General features: G+C 43.6%; 1 protein-coding gene across 1 annotated transcript in view; it reads left to right on the top strand.

Annotated features, from left to right (window-relative positions):
* Positions 1-17,949, top strand: part of LOC139379544 (NACHT, LRR and PYD domains-containing protein 12-like) — a 151,090-nt gene that overhangs the window by 88,539 nt on the left and 44,602 nt on the right. Inside the window, exon 8 of the mRNA XM_071122360.1 lies at positions 13,374-13,547. Coding sequence (XP_070978461.1) covers positions 13,374-13,547 — 174 coding nt within the window. The remainder of the gene's footprint in view (positions 1-13,373; positions 13,548-17,949) is intronic.

The following is a 17,949-nucleotide window of genomic DNA, read 5'->3' as shown; positions in this document are numbered from 1 at the left end:
CTGGGGAACATGATACCAAAGCGAAGAGGTGAGATGACAATTTTTGATAACATTATTAAGATTTTATTTCCAAAATGTTCACATTTGTTTTTTAACCAGAAATGGTTGCTATGGGTACCTTCAATATTACTGTTCTCAGATTTTTAACTAATAGATTTTAGATGGGTATATATATATATATATACAGTGCCTTGCGAAAGTATTCGGCCCCCTTGAACTTTGCGACCTTTTGCCACATTTCAGGCTTCAAACATAAAGATATAAAACTGTATTTTTTTGTAAAGAATCAACAACAAGTGGGACACAATCATGAAGTGAAACGACATTTATTGGATATTTCAAACTTTTTTAACAAATCAAAAACTGAAAAATTGGGCGTGCAAAATTATTCAGCCCCTTTACTTTCAGTGCAGCAAACTCTCTCCAGAAGTTCAGTGAGGATCTCTGAATGATCCAATGTCGACCTAAATGACTAATGATGATAAATACAATCCACCTGTGTGTAATCAAGTCTCCGTATAAATGCACATGCACTGTGATAGTCTCAGAGGTCCGTTAAAAGCGCAGAGAGCATCATGAAGAACAAGGAACACACCAGGCAGGTCCGAGATACTGTTGTGAAGAAGTTTAAAGCCGGATTTGGATACAAAAAGATTTCCCAAGCTTTAAACATCCCAAGGAGCACTGTGCAAGCGATAATATTGAAATGGAAGGAGTATCAGACCACTGCAAATCTACCAAGACTTGGCTGTCCCTCTAAACTTTCAGCTCATACAAGGAGAAGACTGATGAGAGATGCAGCCAAGAGGCCCATGATCACTCTGGATAACCTGCAGAAATCTACAGCTGAGGTGGGAGACTCTGTCCATAGGACAACAATCAGTCGTATATTGCACAAATCTGGCCTTTATGGAAGAGTGGCAAGAAGAAAGCCATTTCTTAAAGATATCCATAAAAAGTGTCTTTTAAAGTTTGCCACAAGCCACCAGGGAGACACACCAAACATGTGGAAGAAGGTGCTCTGGTCAGATGAAACCAAAATTTAACTTTTTGGCAACAATGCAAAACGTTATGTTTGGCGTAAAAGCAACACAGCTCATCACCCTGAACACACCATCCCCACTGTCAAACATGGGGGTGGCAGCATCACGGTTTGGGCCTGCTTTTCTTCAGCAGGGACAGGGAAGATGGTTAAAATTGATGGGAAGATGGATGGAGCCAAATACAGGACCATTCTGGAAGAAAACCTGATGGAGTCTGCAAAAGACCTGAGACTGGGACGGAGATTTGTCTTCCAACAAGACAATGATCCAAAACATAAAGCAAAATCTACAATGGAATGGTTCAAAGATATACATATCCAGGTGTTAGAATGGCCAAGTCAAAGTCCAGACCTGAATCCAATCGAGAATCTGTGGAAAGAACTGAAAACTGCTGTTCACAAATGCTCTCCATCCAACCTCACTGACCTCGAGCTGTTTTGCAAGGAGGAATGGGAAAAAATTTCAGTCTCTCGATGTGCAAAACTGATAGAGACATACCCCAAGCGACTTACAGCTTACAGCTGCAAAAGGTGGCGCTACAAAGTATTAACTTAAAGGGGCTGAATAATTTTGCACGCCCAATTTTTCAGTTTTTGATTTGTTAAAAAAGTTTGAAATATCCAATAAATGTTGTTCCACTTCATGATTGTGTCCCACTAGTTGTTGATTCTTCACAAAAAAATACAGTTTTATATCTTTATGTTTGAAGCCTGAAATGTGGCAAAAGGTCGCAAAGTTCAAGGGGGCCAAATACTTTCGCAAGGCACTGTATATATATACACACACTCACGTAGCTATCTTAATTAAGATGAAAGCACTTACTGTAAATCACTCTGGATAAGAGCATTTGCTAAATCAGGGTTACTCAATCCGGGGTCTGTTGAGGTACTGCAGGGGTTCTCAATCCGGGGTCTGTAGAGGTACTGCAGGGGTTCTCAATCCGGGGTCTGTGGAGGTACTGCAGTGGTTCTCAATCTGGGGTCTGTGGAGGTACTGCAGGGGTTCCACGGCACCCTGACTGTACTCGTTGTCATGTAAGACATTTGATATAATTTTCAAATGACTCGACCACTTTGCTTACTCTTAAATGGAATGCATATTTTTTAATTTTTTAATGCATCTCTTAATTATTACCTAATATAATGGAATGCATGTTTTTTTTAACCAATTCTGATCGTTGTTACAGGCAGAATTTTGACAATTTTACCATTATATCAACACACTCTTTGCACCATTTTAACTCTAAATAGCTTTGGCATAGTAGGCATCAAGTCCCTTGCCAATAATGTTGCCTACAACGTTGCATACAATGTTCATTTTCATGGAACACATATTACACCCTAGACGCCTTTAAATGCCCCATTTATATCCCCAATTTAGGATTATTATTTAACAACATGATGTTGCGCTCCAAAGGGAGAACTTGAAATAACATGATGTAGATAATTAAATCATCAAAATAAAAACGTGTTTAGAAAATAAGGTTCCTTATAAAGCCAAAAAGGCTTCTATCACTTCCTTAAAATATGAAATCAATAAAAGTGATATATATTTTTGAGTTCAGTGAAGAAGAACCTCTAGAGTTCTGATCAACGGAAGGTTAATGTTTTGAGGATGTGAATCAAGCAGCCTTCCAGTCATCAGATCACTTCTAGTGTTTTTTTCCCGGCCCGGGATTTGAACCAGCCACCTTTTGGCCAAAGCACCATCTCTTTAGCCGCTGGGCGAAAACCTGAGTTAATCTGCCAAAATGAAGACAAATTGCTATGCAGACATACATGGTATGACTTATTATAATTATTATACATAAATCATTGCCAAAAGCACAAGACATACTGTTGCATGTAGGTCTATATTATTATTATTATTCTTATTGTAATTTATACCCATAAGTGTGAAATGTCTTTATTCTCAGCACTTATACAACCAATTTTCTACTCTGAGACTTTGTGGCTATGGACCCAGATCTCAACATATTGTTATAAAAAAAAACGTAGAATGTTTGTTTTTACATAATAATAAAAAATGAATATTACTAATGTAACCCACTGTAAAGACTGGGTTTAGTTGATTGTGATGCACTGCTCATGTCCGCGTACTGGAACTCTAAACCCGCTGTGTCCAAGTACCGAATTTTTGAATATTATTTTCAGGGCGCCTCAATAGCAGGTATTGAACCCCGGGTAAATAATCACTAGTCAGAACCTCAACCTCAGTATACATTCATTATCAAAATCATCTTAATATCTGATATTGTGAGTAAACAACCTTGAGAGTGCGTCTTCCAGCCCTCCAATAAATTACATTATTCAACCCTCCCGGTTAGTAAATTTACCTCAACATGCCCCCGGAGAAGGCAGAGTAACGACACCAGCCTTTTAGCGGGGCTGACAGACTGACTACAACGCTCGCGTCGCTAACGCTAAATTAATTTTGTCATTAATAATGACACTCTGCTCGCGCCATTAACTAACGTCTGGAAGTTCTATTTGTGAAACTCTTCTTATGTTTCCCCATCTGAGCTCAGAGAAGATGAGATGTAATGTTTGTCTCTGTTGTGTTGAAGCCCAATCAAGCAGAAGAGAGCAGCCTCCCCTGTTCCCAGCTGTGTGTCCATGAAGAGTGACGAGTCTATGGATCAACCTCTATACTTTAGAAAGGGAGACTTTTCTACTGAACAAAGGTAAGAAGAACTCATGGGTCATGGTCAGTGAGTTAAACAACACTGTCTCTAGTCATTTCTCCTGTCCCATTTTCCCATTTCTTTTGTTGTTTTCATAATTCATAAGCTAATCATTTTGTCCATTTGCATAGTCCTAAAACAATATTAAGCAAACACAATATTCCCTCCCTGTGTGTGTGTGTGTGTGTGTGTGTGTGTGTGTGTGTGAACTCCCTGGATGAGGAGATGTAATCTCATGTTTTGTCCACAGAAACCAACAGGAGAGAGCAGAGTCAGAGATTCTCAGCGGTCAGTCTTCCCAGAGTCATCAAACAGACCTGGCCTCCATATTCAGTGTATGTGGTCCTGTTATGTACATTGTTTTTTGTTTACCTCAAGTAAAGTTGATCTGTCAATAATTCATTAATGTGTTAATGAGAATGCATTCATTCTCTTGCTTAACTTATTTACTTTATTTATATCAGATGCTTGAAGAGAAAATTATGACATTTGTGAAGAACGAGCTGAAGACGTTCAAGAGGATTCTTAGTCCAGAACTCCCAGAAGGCTTTGAGAGTCAGAAGCAGGATAATGAAGTGGTGGACCCTGAAGATGAGAAGCAGGAGAGCAGTGCCAGAAAGGGGGTTCTGAAGATCACACTGCACATCCTGAGGACAATGAACCAGAAGGAGCTTGCTGACACACTGGATAAATGTAAGAGCTGTCTGCCTATTGATGAATGATGTTTTATAACATTTAAAAGATGTAGCTAAAGTACAGCTAAAGTAGCTGAAAGATTAGTGGAATCTGTGTGGGTAGCTGGACAGGTAGGATGACTGACAGTGAAGGTGAACAGGTGGTCATGTGTCAGGTGACAGAGGAATGGATGAGACTGAGGCAGGAATTCCTTTAACCATAAAGTGGTATATTTACTGAGTCGTCTGTGCTGCATCACAAAGGAAACAAATAACATGTATCCAATCAAATTCATAATCAAAGATCAAATCATATCATTCATTATTAACATAATTTAGGGAATTCAACAGTCCAGTTTATTAAGAAGTCAATAGTAATCATCCGTGAGTCATTTAGGCTCGTAACTATTTATCATAAATCATGAAAGAATACAAACAGTGAATACAATTCAATATATTATCCCCATTATCAAAGTCAATCAGTTAGCAAACAATGACGTTTCTCATTTCACTCTTTCAATTGTCTTCATGTGTGCATATAATTAATTTCAATACACATGAACCATATCGATTGCATAATTGGCCTATGAGGATCCGTAGGGCCATGATCATTGACAATTCACATTACACAATATGTTTGAAGGTGGCCTGGGCCTTTTCTACAGCCACCCCGGAAATTTGTTAAATTCCACACTCCTCAAAAGGCTCATTGCTCCCCGTCCTCTGTCATCTCAGGGAGAGGAATTAGTCGGGCAACTGGCCGGACATACCTGGATCTCCACTGATCTAATACGACCATCGGTCCCAGTCATGGTCTTAGTTATACGGCCCACCGGCCAGGAGGCTCGAGGCAGCTGAGGGTCCACCATCATTACTACTTGGCCAGTTTCCAGGCTGGTCATTTCTATCCGCCATTTCCCTCTGTGCTGTAGAATTGGTAGGTAATCCCGAATTAATCGGGCCAAAAAATGGTCAGCTAAGATTTGGCTGTGTCGCCACCGGCGTCTGCCTACGAGGTTGGTATCAGCATAGCTTGAGGAAGTGACGCATCTCGGTGTCCCATCAAGAGCATATTCGGTGTAACCGGATCAGGGTCAGCAATGTCTGCAGAGAGATATCCCAAGGGTTTGGAGTTCAGAATCCCTTCCACCTCTATCAAGACGGTCCCCTAGACAGTTTCCGTGACAGTTTGGTCCCCTAATACGACTCGTAAGGCCGTCTTTACAGATTTGATCTCTCGCTCCCATGTTCCTCCAAAATGAGGAGCGCCTGGAGGGTTAAATTTGATTGAGATTTGTTGGTCCATCAGCTGATCCTGGAGGCTGGGTTCCATGGCTTGGAAGGCTTCCTCCAACCTGGCTTCTCCTGCCTTGAAGTTCGTACCTCTGTCAGCCAGGATCTCGTAGGGTTTCCCTCATCGGGAGATAAACCACCGCAGGGCCATGAGGAAGGCTTCAGTATCCAAACTCTCCAGTAGGTCCAGGTGGACACATCTGGTTGTCAAACACTTGAATAGAATGCCCCAGCGCTTTTCCACGCGACGACCTAACTTGATCATCAAGGGGCCAAAGCAATCTACTCCTGTTGACCAGAAGGGTGGTTTAAGGAGGCGCAAGCGAGCAGGGGGTAAATCTGCCATTTTGGGCACCGTAGCTCCGGCCCGCCATCTCTGACATTCTACGCAGGCGTATTGGTGCTTACGAATGGCTCCTCGTCCTCCAATTATCCAGTACTTCCACCTCATCTCCCCATAGACCCTCTCTGGCCCTGGGTGGAGAAGCCGCTCATCATAACTCTTGATGAGGAGCCTGTCAAGAGGTTGTCTGGAGTCAAGGATAATTGGGTGGATAGCATCTGGGCCTAAATCCTCTGCTTGGCGCAGCCTCCCTCCGACTCTGATCACTCCAAGGATCGATCATATTCTGGGGCAAGAGAGAGAAGACGGCTGTCCTTAGCCACTTCCCTACCGGCTTTCAGGGCTTTTAACTCCTCAGGGAAGCTAACCGCTTGTGCTTGCTGGAGGAGTAGCATCTCTGCCGCGAGGGAGGTGGGTATAGAAGCCACCCCATCGGAGGTCTGGTTTGTGGCGGTGATCAGATCCGGCAGTGTTTGGGATTGTGTTAGGTCAGGGAGAGCCGTTGTTGGTTCCGTAGAAATGCTGTAGCATTGGGCGGACCTCCTTAACTCATGAGCTTCAGTTGGTTGCGGAGGGGCCGTACACCTGGGGGCTGTCGGCCACTCGTTCTCTGGTTGGGACAAGAATGGTGGTCCCAAGCTCCAGCGATGGGGTTGAGCCAGTTCCTGAAGAGTTTTACCTCTAGTAATGTCATCAGCAGGATTGTTTATGCTATCAACATACCTCCAGTCCTGGACTTCTGTTAGGTCTTGGATTTCCGCAATGCGAGTTCCGACGAACACCTTATACCTGCAGGACTCCGACTTGAGCCAGGTCAATACAGTGGTCGAATCACTCCAGTAGATGACCCTTTGGATTGACAAGGTGAGCTCGGCTCGCAAGGTAGAGGCCAACTGGGCTCCGGAAAGGGCAGCACTGAGTTCCAGCCTAGGCATTGACAACTGCTTCTTGGGTGCGACCCTGGACCTGGCCATGACAAAGGAGACATGGGTGTGGCCTGCCTAATCCTCCACTCTAAGATAGGAAACAGCCCCATAAGCTCGCTCCGAAGCGTCACAGAAACATGTGGTTCCAGGCATGATCCCAGTTGGTCAGCACAGGATGGTACATAACATCTTGGCATTTGGACATCAGAGAGCTCCGTTAACTCTGTTTCCCAACAGATCCATCGTTCCACTAGGTCAGCCGGGTGGATTGGTTCATCCCAGTCCCTCTTGGTCTGCCACAGGTCCTGGACTAAGACTTTGGCCCGTGTTGTGTATGGCAGGATATACCCAAGGGGATCGTATTGACTGGCCAGGGTCCGATAGATGGTGCGCAGAGTGGGGGTTTCGGTACTCGGGGATGAGCGGTGCTTATACCCCAGGGTATCCGGTATGCAGCTCCACCTCAGTCCTAGAGTGGGCTCTTCTGGGTTAGCACCAGACTGCGTTAGCCATAGTTCACTGCTACTGGACCTAGCTTGTGGTGGGAGGTGCTGGATAACCTCCGCTCTGTTACTAGCCCACTGTCGGACCTCAAATCCCCCTTTGGACAGCAGATTCCGTACTTTATCAAGGAGTGCTTTCGCTTCAGCCGTGGATGGGATGCTCTTTAAGCAGTTATCCACATAGAAGGCATTTTCCACTGAATCCAATACTTCTGGGTCACTGTCTGGATGCTCCCATGCGTGTCTCTGCAGAGCGTATATGGCACAGCAAGGACTGCAGGTGGTGCCAAATGGGAGTACCTGCCATTCATAGATTGTGGGCTCTGCATCTCATTCCATATCTCGCCATATGAACCGGAGCAGTGTGGTGTCGGAAGGCAGTAAACGAATCTGATGAAACATGGCTTTGATGTCTTCACTGATGGCTGTAGAGTGCTGCCGGAACCGAAGAAGGACACCGAGCAAGGAAGGACCTAAGGTTGGTCCGGGGAGTAGACAGTCATTCAGGCTTTGACCAGCAGCTTGGAATGAACAGTTGAAGACAAGTCTACACTTCCCACCATGTTGTTGGATAACATGGTGAGGGAGATACCAGGATTCACGCGTTTCCCTCTTCATGAGCTGTCACTTCAGTGACGTAGCCTGCCTTCACAAGGTTATGAATCTCTCGGTTATGAACTTCTGCAAGCTCAGGATTCTTCACCAGGCGTCGCTCCGTTCCACGCAGTAGTGGGAGTACAGCCCGTGTCGTGGTTGCCAGAGGAGGATGGTTGGGCACCCGTAGCAGTGGGGTTGCATACCTGCGAACGCCATCCATTTCAGTAGTGGTGGTGCTCTTCTCCAGGAGGTCTAATGCATAGGAGTCATGTTTCGAGCAAGTGACCTCCTGTAGCTTCCGGTTGGAGAAGGTGTCCATCTTTCAGAGCATCTCAACATTCCGAAGGAACGTAGATGAGAATATTGTTTCTGTAGAACACTTACCGGGCAGGAGTGCTCTGCGAGATTCAAGCCATCTGCCGTGAAGGCATTGGTGATGTTATAGGCCACGTCCCTGTTTCCTGAATGTGAAATGCTAAAGGTTACAGCAGAGCCTTTCATTTGGATAACATCATGTCGCACTGTTCTGAGATTAAGTGTCTCGGGGGTCCCTTCCAGGTTAAGCTGACGGGTGGCCGCCGTGAGAATGATTGTTCTTTCTGTCCCATCATCTAGAACTGCGAATGTATCAAGGCTTCTCCCTTCACTTTGCAGAGTGACCTTGACCACCTTCAACATGACCCTTGGAGACCGGTTCTGCTGGTCGAGGTACAGCTCCTTTGCAGCTCCTACCATGAGCATACTCTGCTCCTTCTTTGCTTGGGGAATTAGATCATGCAACACGGTGAGATGGATTTCCTTACAGCGGTTGCAGGGTTTCCTCAATGTGCAGGTCTCCGCCTAATGGCTATGGGCACACTTGTAGCATCGCTCGCCTGAAGTGATCCAGGCCTTCAATTGAGTTTGAGTGAGCTTTTTTACCCTGGGACATGAGCCAAGGAAGTGTCCCTTACTCTTGAAATATGGGCAGTGAGGCTGGAACTTGATGTTCTTGCTCTTGAGAGTGGTCTTCTTCCCGGGTTCCTCCCCGGCTTCACTATTTAAGTACATGCTAGTGGGATTTAGCCTTTTCTGTCCCTCCTGGCGTTCAAACTCCTTCCTTCCCCCGGTGGCTATGGCTGAGATTGTGGCCTGTTGAGCGATGCTCTTCGCCTTTGCCTTCACCTCCAACCATGCTGCCAGGTCTCTGAAAGCATAGGTGTTTCTCGAGCCCTTGTTCAGGATGCCCTTATTCAAACAATGTTCAATGAAACTGTCTCTGAGGTACAGTGGAAGTTTGCTAAGAAGCCTGTCCACGTGGGAGCCACATTTCAGCTCGTTCCCGTCTTCTCCTTCAACGGATTGGAGCATCGAGGTCAGGGATTGGACAGCCAGGGAGAATTCTTGGAAGGCAGCATGGTCTCCCATTTTAATTGGAGACGTGTTCAGGATGTTGTTTAGTTCATTCTGGACTAGCTGACGTGGCTCACCATATCTCGCCTTCAGGGCCTGGAGAGCTGCAGTGTATGGTGTTGCGGAGTGCATCAAGGATTGGGCCAGCCTGTATGCACTGGGAAATCGCAAATGATTCATTAGTAATTAGTATTTGTAGCGTTCTGACAGATGACTGTGAATACCCAATATGCTCTCCAATGCCATTTCCAAAAGGACAAATTCACTCTCCTTTCCGTTTTCAAAGTATGGCAGTTTGGGTCTGGGAATTCCATAGGCTGAGGCTACTAGAAGTTTCATAATGTTGGCTCCCTCTTCTGGTTGCGTGAAGGAGAAACCCGGGACTTCTGATGAGCCCACTGTGGCCTCATTGGGCCGGTCCCCTACTGTCACAGACCCTCCATTTGTGGCAGCCGGAATTGGGCGAGAGCCCTCCGACCTGTTGTTTGAGGACTGGCCTGGCCCTGGACAAAAGGAACGATTTGCCTTGGTTGGTAATTGGCAGAAAGGCGAAGGAGTGATGCTTTGTCCAGATGGAGGAATGCTAACTTGTGTCACTGGCATAGAGGGCGTTGGCGGAGCGGCCCGTCTCCCGTGCTCCGTGTTGGCTGTTGACCTCCGGGGACTGTGTGCCATGCTGTACCAGAGGGGCAGATTGGGAAAGAAAGGCAGACAGGTCAGGTCCATGTGGAGGGGTGGTCACATCAACTCCCTGTTCGTTCCTCTCCAGGAAGGATGAGACCATCCGTGCCTCCTCCAATTCCCTTCTGGCTTGACGGTGCCGTCGCTGCTGTACCAGGTCCTTGGCAATGAATTCCTGTTCCTGTAGAGGTCTACGGGCCTGCACATCCAATTGGTGACATCGTTCGTCAGCCTGTCGTTCCTCCTCAATCTGACGCTCAATTTCCTCCAAAGCTAATAGTTTCATCGCCATGGCCACTTCCAAAGGGGTATCCACTGGTCGAACTCCCACTCCGTCTAGAGTGCTTCAACGATTTCCCATTAGTTAATGGGCGAGCGGACCCTGCCTCTGGAAGCTGGTCGACCTGTGCAGTGGGAGTTACCTCCTCCATAGGTTCTTCATGTAGACCACTTTCCTGCTCCAAAGCAATTTCCGGTCCTTGGCTCAGAGGGGATGGTTGATGGCTGAAACGTATAGTTGATCCATCAACACTTTGAGCTCTGGTGGGCTTGCCCTTTGATGTCGGAAACTCGACCACATAATTCTTAAGATACCCAGGTGCTTGCCTGGTTATTCTGGTGCTGCTGGTGGTTGAGGATGAAGCCTTTGTTGCTTTAGGCTTAGCTCCTGGATATTTCCTTTGTTCCAAGACCTTTCCCTCAGCTGCTCTCTCCTCCTCTCTTCTTCCTTCCAGTGAAGACAATTCTTCCCTCTCTGCCTCCATTTCCTTTTCACCTGTCTTTGGTTCAGTCATCATCCGGCTCGAAGGACCATTGAAAGATTAGTGGAATCTGTGTGGGTAGCTGGACAGGTAGGATGACTGACAGTGAAGGTGAACAGGTGGTCATGTGTCAGGTGACAGAGGAATGGATGAGACTGAGGCAGGAATTCCTTTAACCATGAAGTGGTATATTTACTGAGTAGTCTGTGCTGCATCACAAAGGAAACAAATAACATGTATCCAATCAAATTCATAATCAAAGATCAAATCATATCATTCATTATTAACATAATTTAGGGAATTCAACAGTCCAGTTCATTAAGAAGTCAATAGTAATCATCCGCGAGTCATTTAGGCTCGTAACTATTTATCATATATCATGAAAGAATACAAACAGGGAATGGTTATACAATCTATAATTCCCATTATCAAAGTTAATCAGTTAGCAAACAATGACGTTTCTCATTTCACTCTTTCAATTGTCTTCATGTGTGCATATAATTAATTTCAATACACATGAACCATATCGATTGCATAATTGGCCTATGAGGATCCGTAGGGCCATGACCATTGACAATTCACATTACACAATATGTTTGAAGCTGCGCTCCAAGCCGCGCTCCGCGGTAATAACTATTAACAGTAACTGAATGGCCCACTCTCCTGATCGCCACAGATAATTCAGATGAAAGGTAAGAGTCGGTCTATTTACGTGGATTCATGGACGCACAGAACTTCTGGATCAGATGGAGTTAACCTCTCTGATCTCCCCATCCCGGATCCGGTATCAGGAATACAGACTCAAGCTCATTACCATAACGCAACGTTAACTATTCATGAAAATCGCAAATGAAATGAAATAAATATGCCATCTCTCAAGCTTAGCCTTTTGTAAACAACACTGTCATCTCAGATTTTCAAAATATGCTTCTCAACCATAGGAAATCAATAATTTGTGTAAAAGTAGCTAGCTAGCGTAGCATTTAGCGTTAGCATTAGCGTTAGCATCCAGCACGCAACATTTCAACAAAAACATAAAAGCCTTCAAATAAAATCATTTACCTTTGAAGAACTTCTGATGTTTTCAATGAGGATACTCTCAGTTAGATTGCAGATGCTCAGTTTTTCCAAAAAGATTCTTTGTGTATTAGAAATAGCTCCGTTTTATACATCACATTTGGCTACCAAAAAAAAACGAAAATTCAGTCCTCAAAACGCAAACTTTTTTCCAAATTAACTCCATAATATCGACTGAAAACATGGCAAACGGAGAAAAGAGATGCCCAAGACTCTGACTGAGATGTACACACACCTTGTGGTGTTTCATACCAAACAGATGCATGAAAAGTATCTTGGGAAAGAAGAGACAGGTCCACACTGGAATAAAGAGAGCATTCTGTCACTGGGAAAACTGGCTTTTCAACAGCTTGTGAATGGCAATCTGATTTTCAATGAAGAAGATCTGAAAGAGGCTGGCATTGATGTCAATGAAGCCTCCGTGTACTCAGGATTATGCACACAGCTCTTTAAAGAGGAATGTGGGCTGTACCAGAACAAGGTGTACTGCTTTGAGCATCTGAGCATTCAGGAGTTTCTGGCTGCTGTATATGTGTTCCTCTCATTCATCAACAACAATGAGAATCTAGTTGACAAACTGCAAACAAAAGACGAGCCTGAAGTTACTTTCTACAAGAGTGCTGTGGATAAAGCCTTACGAAGTGAGACGGGAAACCTGGACCTTTTCCTCCGCTTCCTTCTGGGCCTCTCACTGGAGTCCAATCAGAAGCACTTACAAGGTCTACTGACAAAGACAAGAAGCAGCTCACAAACCCATGAAGAAACAGTCAAGTACATCAAGAAGAAGATCAGGGAGAATCCCTTTCCAGAGAGGAGCATCAATCTGTTCCACTGTCTGAATGAACTGAATGACCATTCTCTAGTGGAGGAGATCCAAAACTACCTGAGCTCAGGAAGTCTCTCCAAAGCTAAACTGTCACCTGCACAGTGGTCAGTTCTGGTCTTTGTGTTGCTGACTTCAGAAAAGGAGCTGGATGTGTTTGACCTGAAGAAATACTCCAGATCAGAGAAAGGTCTTCTGAGGCTGATGCCAGTGGTCAAAGCCTCCAGAGCTGTTCTGTGAGTAAATAAAATGACATTTAAGAACTAATCATCAGGAAGAAATATTCAGTTTAGAGACAAATATGTATATAATATTATATTGAAAAACATACTGAATAAATGCATAGATTTTTACATTATTACAACATTAAGTTTAGAAAAATATATATATTGAAAAACAAACTGAATGCATTGATTTTCACATTATTATAACATTATCAACATACAATTATTGGAGACGGAAGATGAATCTATATGTTGTTTGGGAGAATAAACCAAATGCATCTGCCATTGTCCTTCTACACTACTGGTGTTAAATTAACAGTGTGTTTGTGAAGTCATGATGATCTCTTTGTCAGGCTGTCAGGCTGTGGAGTCACAGAGGAAGGCTGTGCTTCTCTGGTCTCAGCTCTGGATTCAAACCCCTCACACCTGAGAGAGCTGGATCTGAGTAACAATGAACTGAAGGATTCAGGAGTGAAGCTGCTCTCTGATGGACTGGAGAATCCCCACTGTAAACTGGAGACTCTGAGGTCAGTATTCCTGTATCACATGTTTCATATTAGGAGACAGTACAGAATGTCACCTTGTATTGAAAGGTATTTTCATACATATGTGAAAGACAGATTGAGAGCACCCAAGACGCAGGACAGCTGTGATTGAAAATCTGGGTTATTCCACCAAATAATGATTTCTGAACTCTTCCTAAGTTAAAACATTAGTATTGTGTTGTTTAAAAATGAATATGAAATTATTTTCTTTGCATTATTCGAGGTCTGACAACACTTTTATTTTGACCAGTTGTCATTTTCTGCAAATAAATGCTCTAAATGACAATATTTTTATTTGAAATGTAGAAAGGTTGTCAGTAGTTTTTAACAAAATTAAACAAAATGTCCATTTTACCCAAACACATACCTATAAATAGTAAAACCAGAGAATCTGATAATTTTGCAGTGGTCTCTTAAATTAAAAAAAAACCTGTTAATTTTACCATTTAGAAATTAAAGCATGTCATGTATGCAGTTCTTTGTTGTTGAATGTATTTGCAGTTTGTTTTGGTTGTGTTTTGGATGTTTTTCCTAATAGAAACTGAATGATGAATAATGTCCTGTCATTTTGGAGTCACTTCACTTGTATTGTCAGTAAGAATAGAAGATGTTTCTGAATACTTCTACATTCATGTGGATGCTACTATGATGATGAATAATCAGGAATGAATCGTGAATGATGATGAATGAGAAAGTTACAGAGGCACAAAGATCAGACACAACATGTTATCTACTCACTTAGACAGCAAAATATAGCCCAAAACACAACCAAAACGCAATTAACGAGTTTGAGTCACAATCTTGATATAGTCATTGTGTTAAAGGAATATCAGACCAAATGCTATACTTTTGACAACTTTAATACACTATGAGATAAGTTGTTATTATTTATTATTTCTTGAAATAGGGGGACTAGATAAATAAAGTGCTTTCATTTGAAAATGGTGAAACAAATATGTATGAAAAAACCCTAAAATAAAAGGTGACATTATATACTGTCACCTCACAAGAAACATTTGATCCCAAATCCAAAATTTTGGAGTATAGAGCCACATTTAAAATGTTAGCTTCACTGTCAAAATAGATATGGTGTGGACTGTATACTCAATACAATCTAAATCTGATACCTCACTGTCTAAATAGATATGGTGTGGACTGTATACTCAATACAATCTAAATCTGATACCTCACTGTCTAAATAGATATGGTGTGGACTGTATACTCAATACAATCTAAATATGATACCTCACTGTCTAAATAGATATGGTGTGGACTGAATACTCAATACAATCTAAATCTGATACCTCACTGTCTAAATAGATATGGAGTGGACTGTATACTCAATTCAATCGAAATCTGATACCTCACTGTCTGTCTTTTGACTGATACTGCTTTTCAAACTGGTCTGGTTAGTACTCAAATATTTGTAATATGCATTGTTCTCTCTATAAGCAATACTTTGATAATTTGTCATTTCTAATAATAATTTGTCATTTCTAATAATTTCTAGCAATGATAAATTCATTTATGAATAGATATGGCAGCTTTCAGGACACTGATATATCTCAATATGTAGAAAAATATACTGCCACTATTTTCACCACCAAAGAATATCAGTGATATTTTAATATGATATTACTCTTTGTCAGACTGTCTAGTCACAGAGGAAGGCTGTTCTTCTCTGGTCTCAGCTCTGAGGTCAAACCCAACACATTATTTGTGCACAGGTTACAGTGAAAGCTAAGCGTAACATTTTAATACAACCTGTCTGTCATTGTATGTCTTCTGTGTTGGCAGACTCACTGGCTGTAAACTCAGAAAGACATCCTGTAAAGTGTTGGCCTCAGTTCTCAGTTCAAACCCCTCACACCCGAGAGAGATGGATCTGAGGAACAATGACCTGAAGGATTCAGGAGTGAAGCTGCTCTCTGATGGACTGGGGAATCCCCACTGTAAACTGGAGACTCTGAGGTCAGTATTCCTGTAGTTGGTCAACAAGTGATAACTGTTCACCAGATCCACATGTGTTTACCAGGCATACATAGTCCACACCATATGTGTTTGGACAGTGAAGCTTACAGTTTTACATTTGGTGCTCTTCTCCAGCATTTTGGATTTGAGATAGAATGTTTCATATTAGGAGACCTGGATCTCAGTAATCACTGCCTCGTTGCCAGCGTCCATTATGGGGTCCGCGGTCAAACGATCACCACTAATCTTTGTTAAACGCTCCCTAAAACACTTCATCGAGCAGGCCTTTCTAATCAACCTGACCCGGGTATCCTGGAACGATATTGACCTCATCCCGTCAGTAGAGAAAGCCTGGTTGTGATACAGACGACATTGAGAGATTCTCCCAATCACGGCATAGGGCGGCATCCGAGGGCGGCGCACAATTGGCCCAGTGTCGCCAGAGTTTGGCCGGTGTAGGCCGTCATGGTAAATAAGAATGAGTTCTTAACTGACTTGCCGAGTTAAATAAAGGTAAAATATATATATTTTTAAACAAAAATCTTAAATAAGCATGCCCCTTTCAAAAAATTTAGAACTAAGAAGAGATGTAGCCCTTGGTTCACTCCAGACTTGACTGCCAGCACAAAAATATCCTGTGGCGTACTGCAATAGCATCGAATAGTCCCTGCGATATGCAACTTTTCAGGGAATTCAAGAACCAACAGACACAGTCAGTTAGCATTTCAAACATACATTTTCATCCCTGCAGCAATAATTCCAACACACTGTGAAGTCCATGGAGAATAAGAGCACCTCTTCCCAGCTGCCCACTGCACTGAGACTAGGAAACACTGTCACCACCAATAAATCCACGATAATTGAGAATTTCAAGAAGCATTCCTCTACAGCTGGCCATGCTTTCCACCTGGCTACCTCAAACTCAGCCAACAGCTCTGCATCCCCCACAGCAACTGGCCCAAGCCCCCCCCCCCCCATTCCCCTGCTTCTCCTTCACCCAAATCCAGACAGCTGATGGTCTGATAGAGCAGCAAAATCTGGATCCCTACAAATCAGCTGGTCTAGACAATCTGGACCTTCTCTTCCTAAAATTATTTGCTGCCATTGTTGCAACCCCTATTACTAGTCTGTTTGACCTCTTTCGTTTCGTCTGAGATTCCTAGAGATTGGAAAGAGACCGTGGTCATCCCCCTCTTCAAATGGGGAGACACTCTAGACCCAAACCTATATCTATCCCGCCCTGCCTTTCTAAAGTCTTTGAAAGCCAAGTGAACAAACAGATCACCGACCATTTTGAATCCGCTATGCAGTCTGGTTTCCGAGCTGGTCACAGGTGCACCTCAGACATGCTCAAGGTCACAAATGATATCATAACTGCCATCGATAAAAGACAGTACTGTGCAGCTGTCTTCATCAACCTGGCCAAGACTTTCGACTCTGTCAATCACCATATTCTTATTGGAAGATTCAACAGCCTTGGTTTCTCAAATGACTGCATCGCCTGGTTCACCAACTACTTCTCAGACAGAGTTCAGTTTGTCAAATCGGAGGGCCTGTTGTCCAGACCTCTGGCAGTCTCTATGGGGGTGCCACAGGGTTCAATTCTCGGGCCAATTATTTTCTCTGTATATATCAATGATGTCGCTCTTGCTGCAGTTAATTCTTTGATCCATCTCTACGCAGACGACACCATTCTGTATACATCTGGCCCTTCTTTGGACACTCTGTTAACAAACCTCCAAACGATCTTCAATACCATACAACACTCCTTCTGTGGCCTCAAACTCCTCTTAAATGCTAGTTCAACGAAATGCATGCTCTTCAACCGATCACTGCCCACACCCGCCCGCCCAACTAGCATCACTACTCTGGACGGTTCTGACTTAGAATATGTGCACAACTATAAATACCTAGGTGTCTGGCTAGACTGTAAACTCTCCTTCCAGACACAATATTAAACATCTTCGATCCAAAATTAAGTCTAGAATCAGCTTCCTATTTCACAACAAAGCCTCCTTCACTCATGCTGCCAAACATACCCTCGTAAAACGGACTATCCTACCGATCCTTGACTTGGGCGATGTCATTGACCAAATAGCCTCCAACACTCTACTCAGCAAATTGGATACAGTCTTTCACAGTGCCATCCGTTTTGTCACCAAAGCGTCTTATACTACCCACCACTGCGACCTGTATGCTCTCGTTGGCTTGTCCTCGCTACATATTCGTCGCCAAACACACTGGCTCCAGGTCATCTATGTCTTTGCTAGGTAAAGCCACGCCTTATCTCAGCTCACTGGTCACCATAGCAGCACCCACCAGTAGCACGCGCTCCAGCAGGTATATTTCACTGGTCATCCCCAAAGCCAACACCTCCTTTGGTTGCCTTTCCTTCCAGTTCTCTGCTGCCAAT

Source organism: Oncorhynchus clarkii, chromosome 21, assembly GCF_045791955.1.
Source record: "Oncorhynchus clarkii lewisi isolate Uvic-CL-2024 chromosome 21, UVic_Ocla_1.0, whole genome shotgun sequence".
Taxonomy (NCBI): domain Eukaryota; kingdom Metazoa; phylum Chordata; class Actinopteri; order Salmoniformes; family Salmonidae; genus Oncorhynchus; species Oncorhynchus clarkii.
The sequence above is the reverse complement of the archived record's forward strand: the minus strand, read 5'-3'. Positions and strand labels throughout refer to the sequence as shown.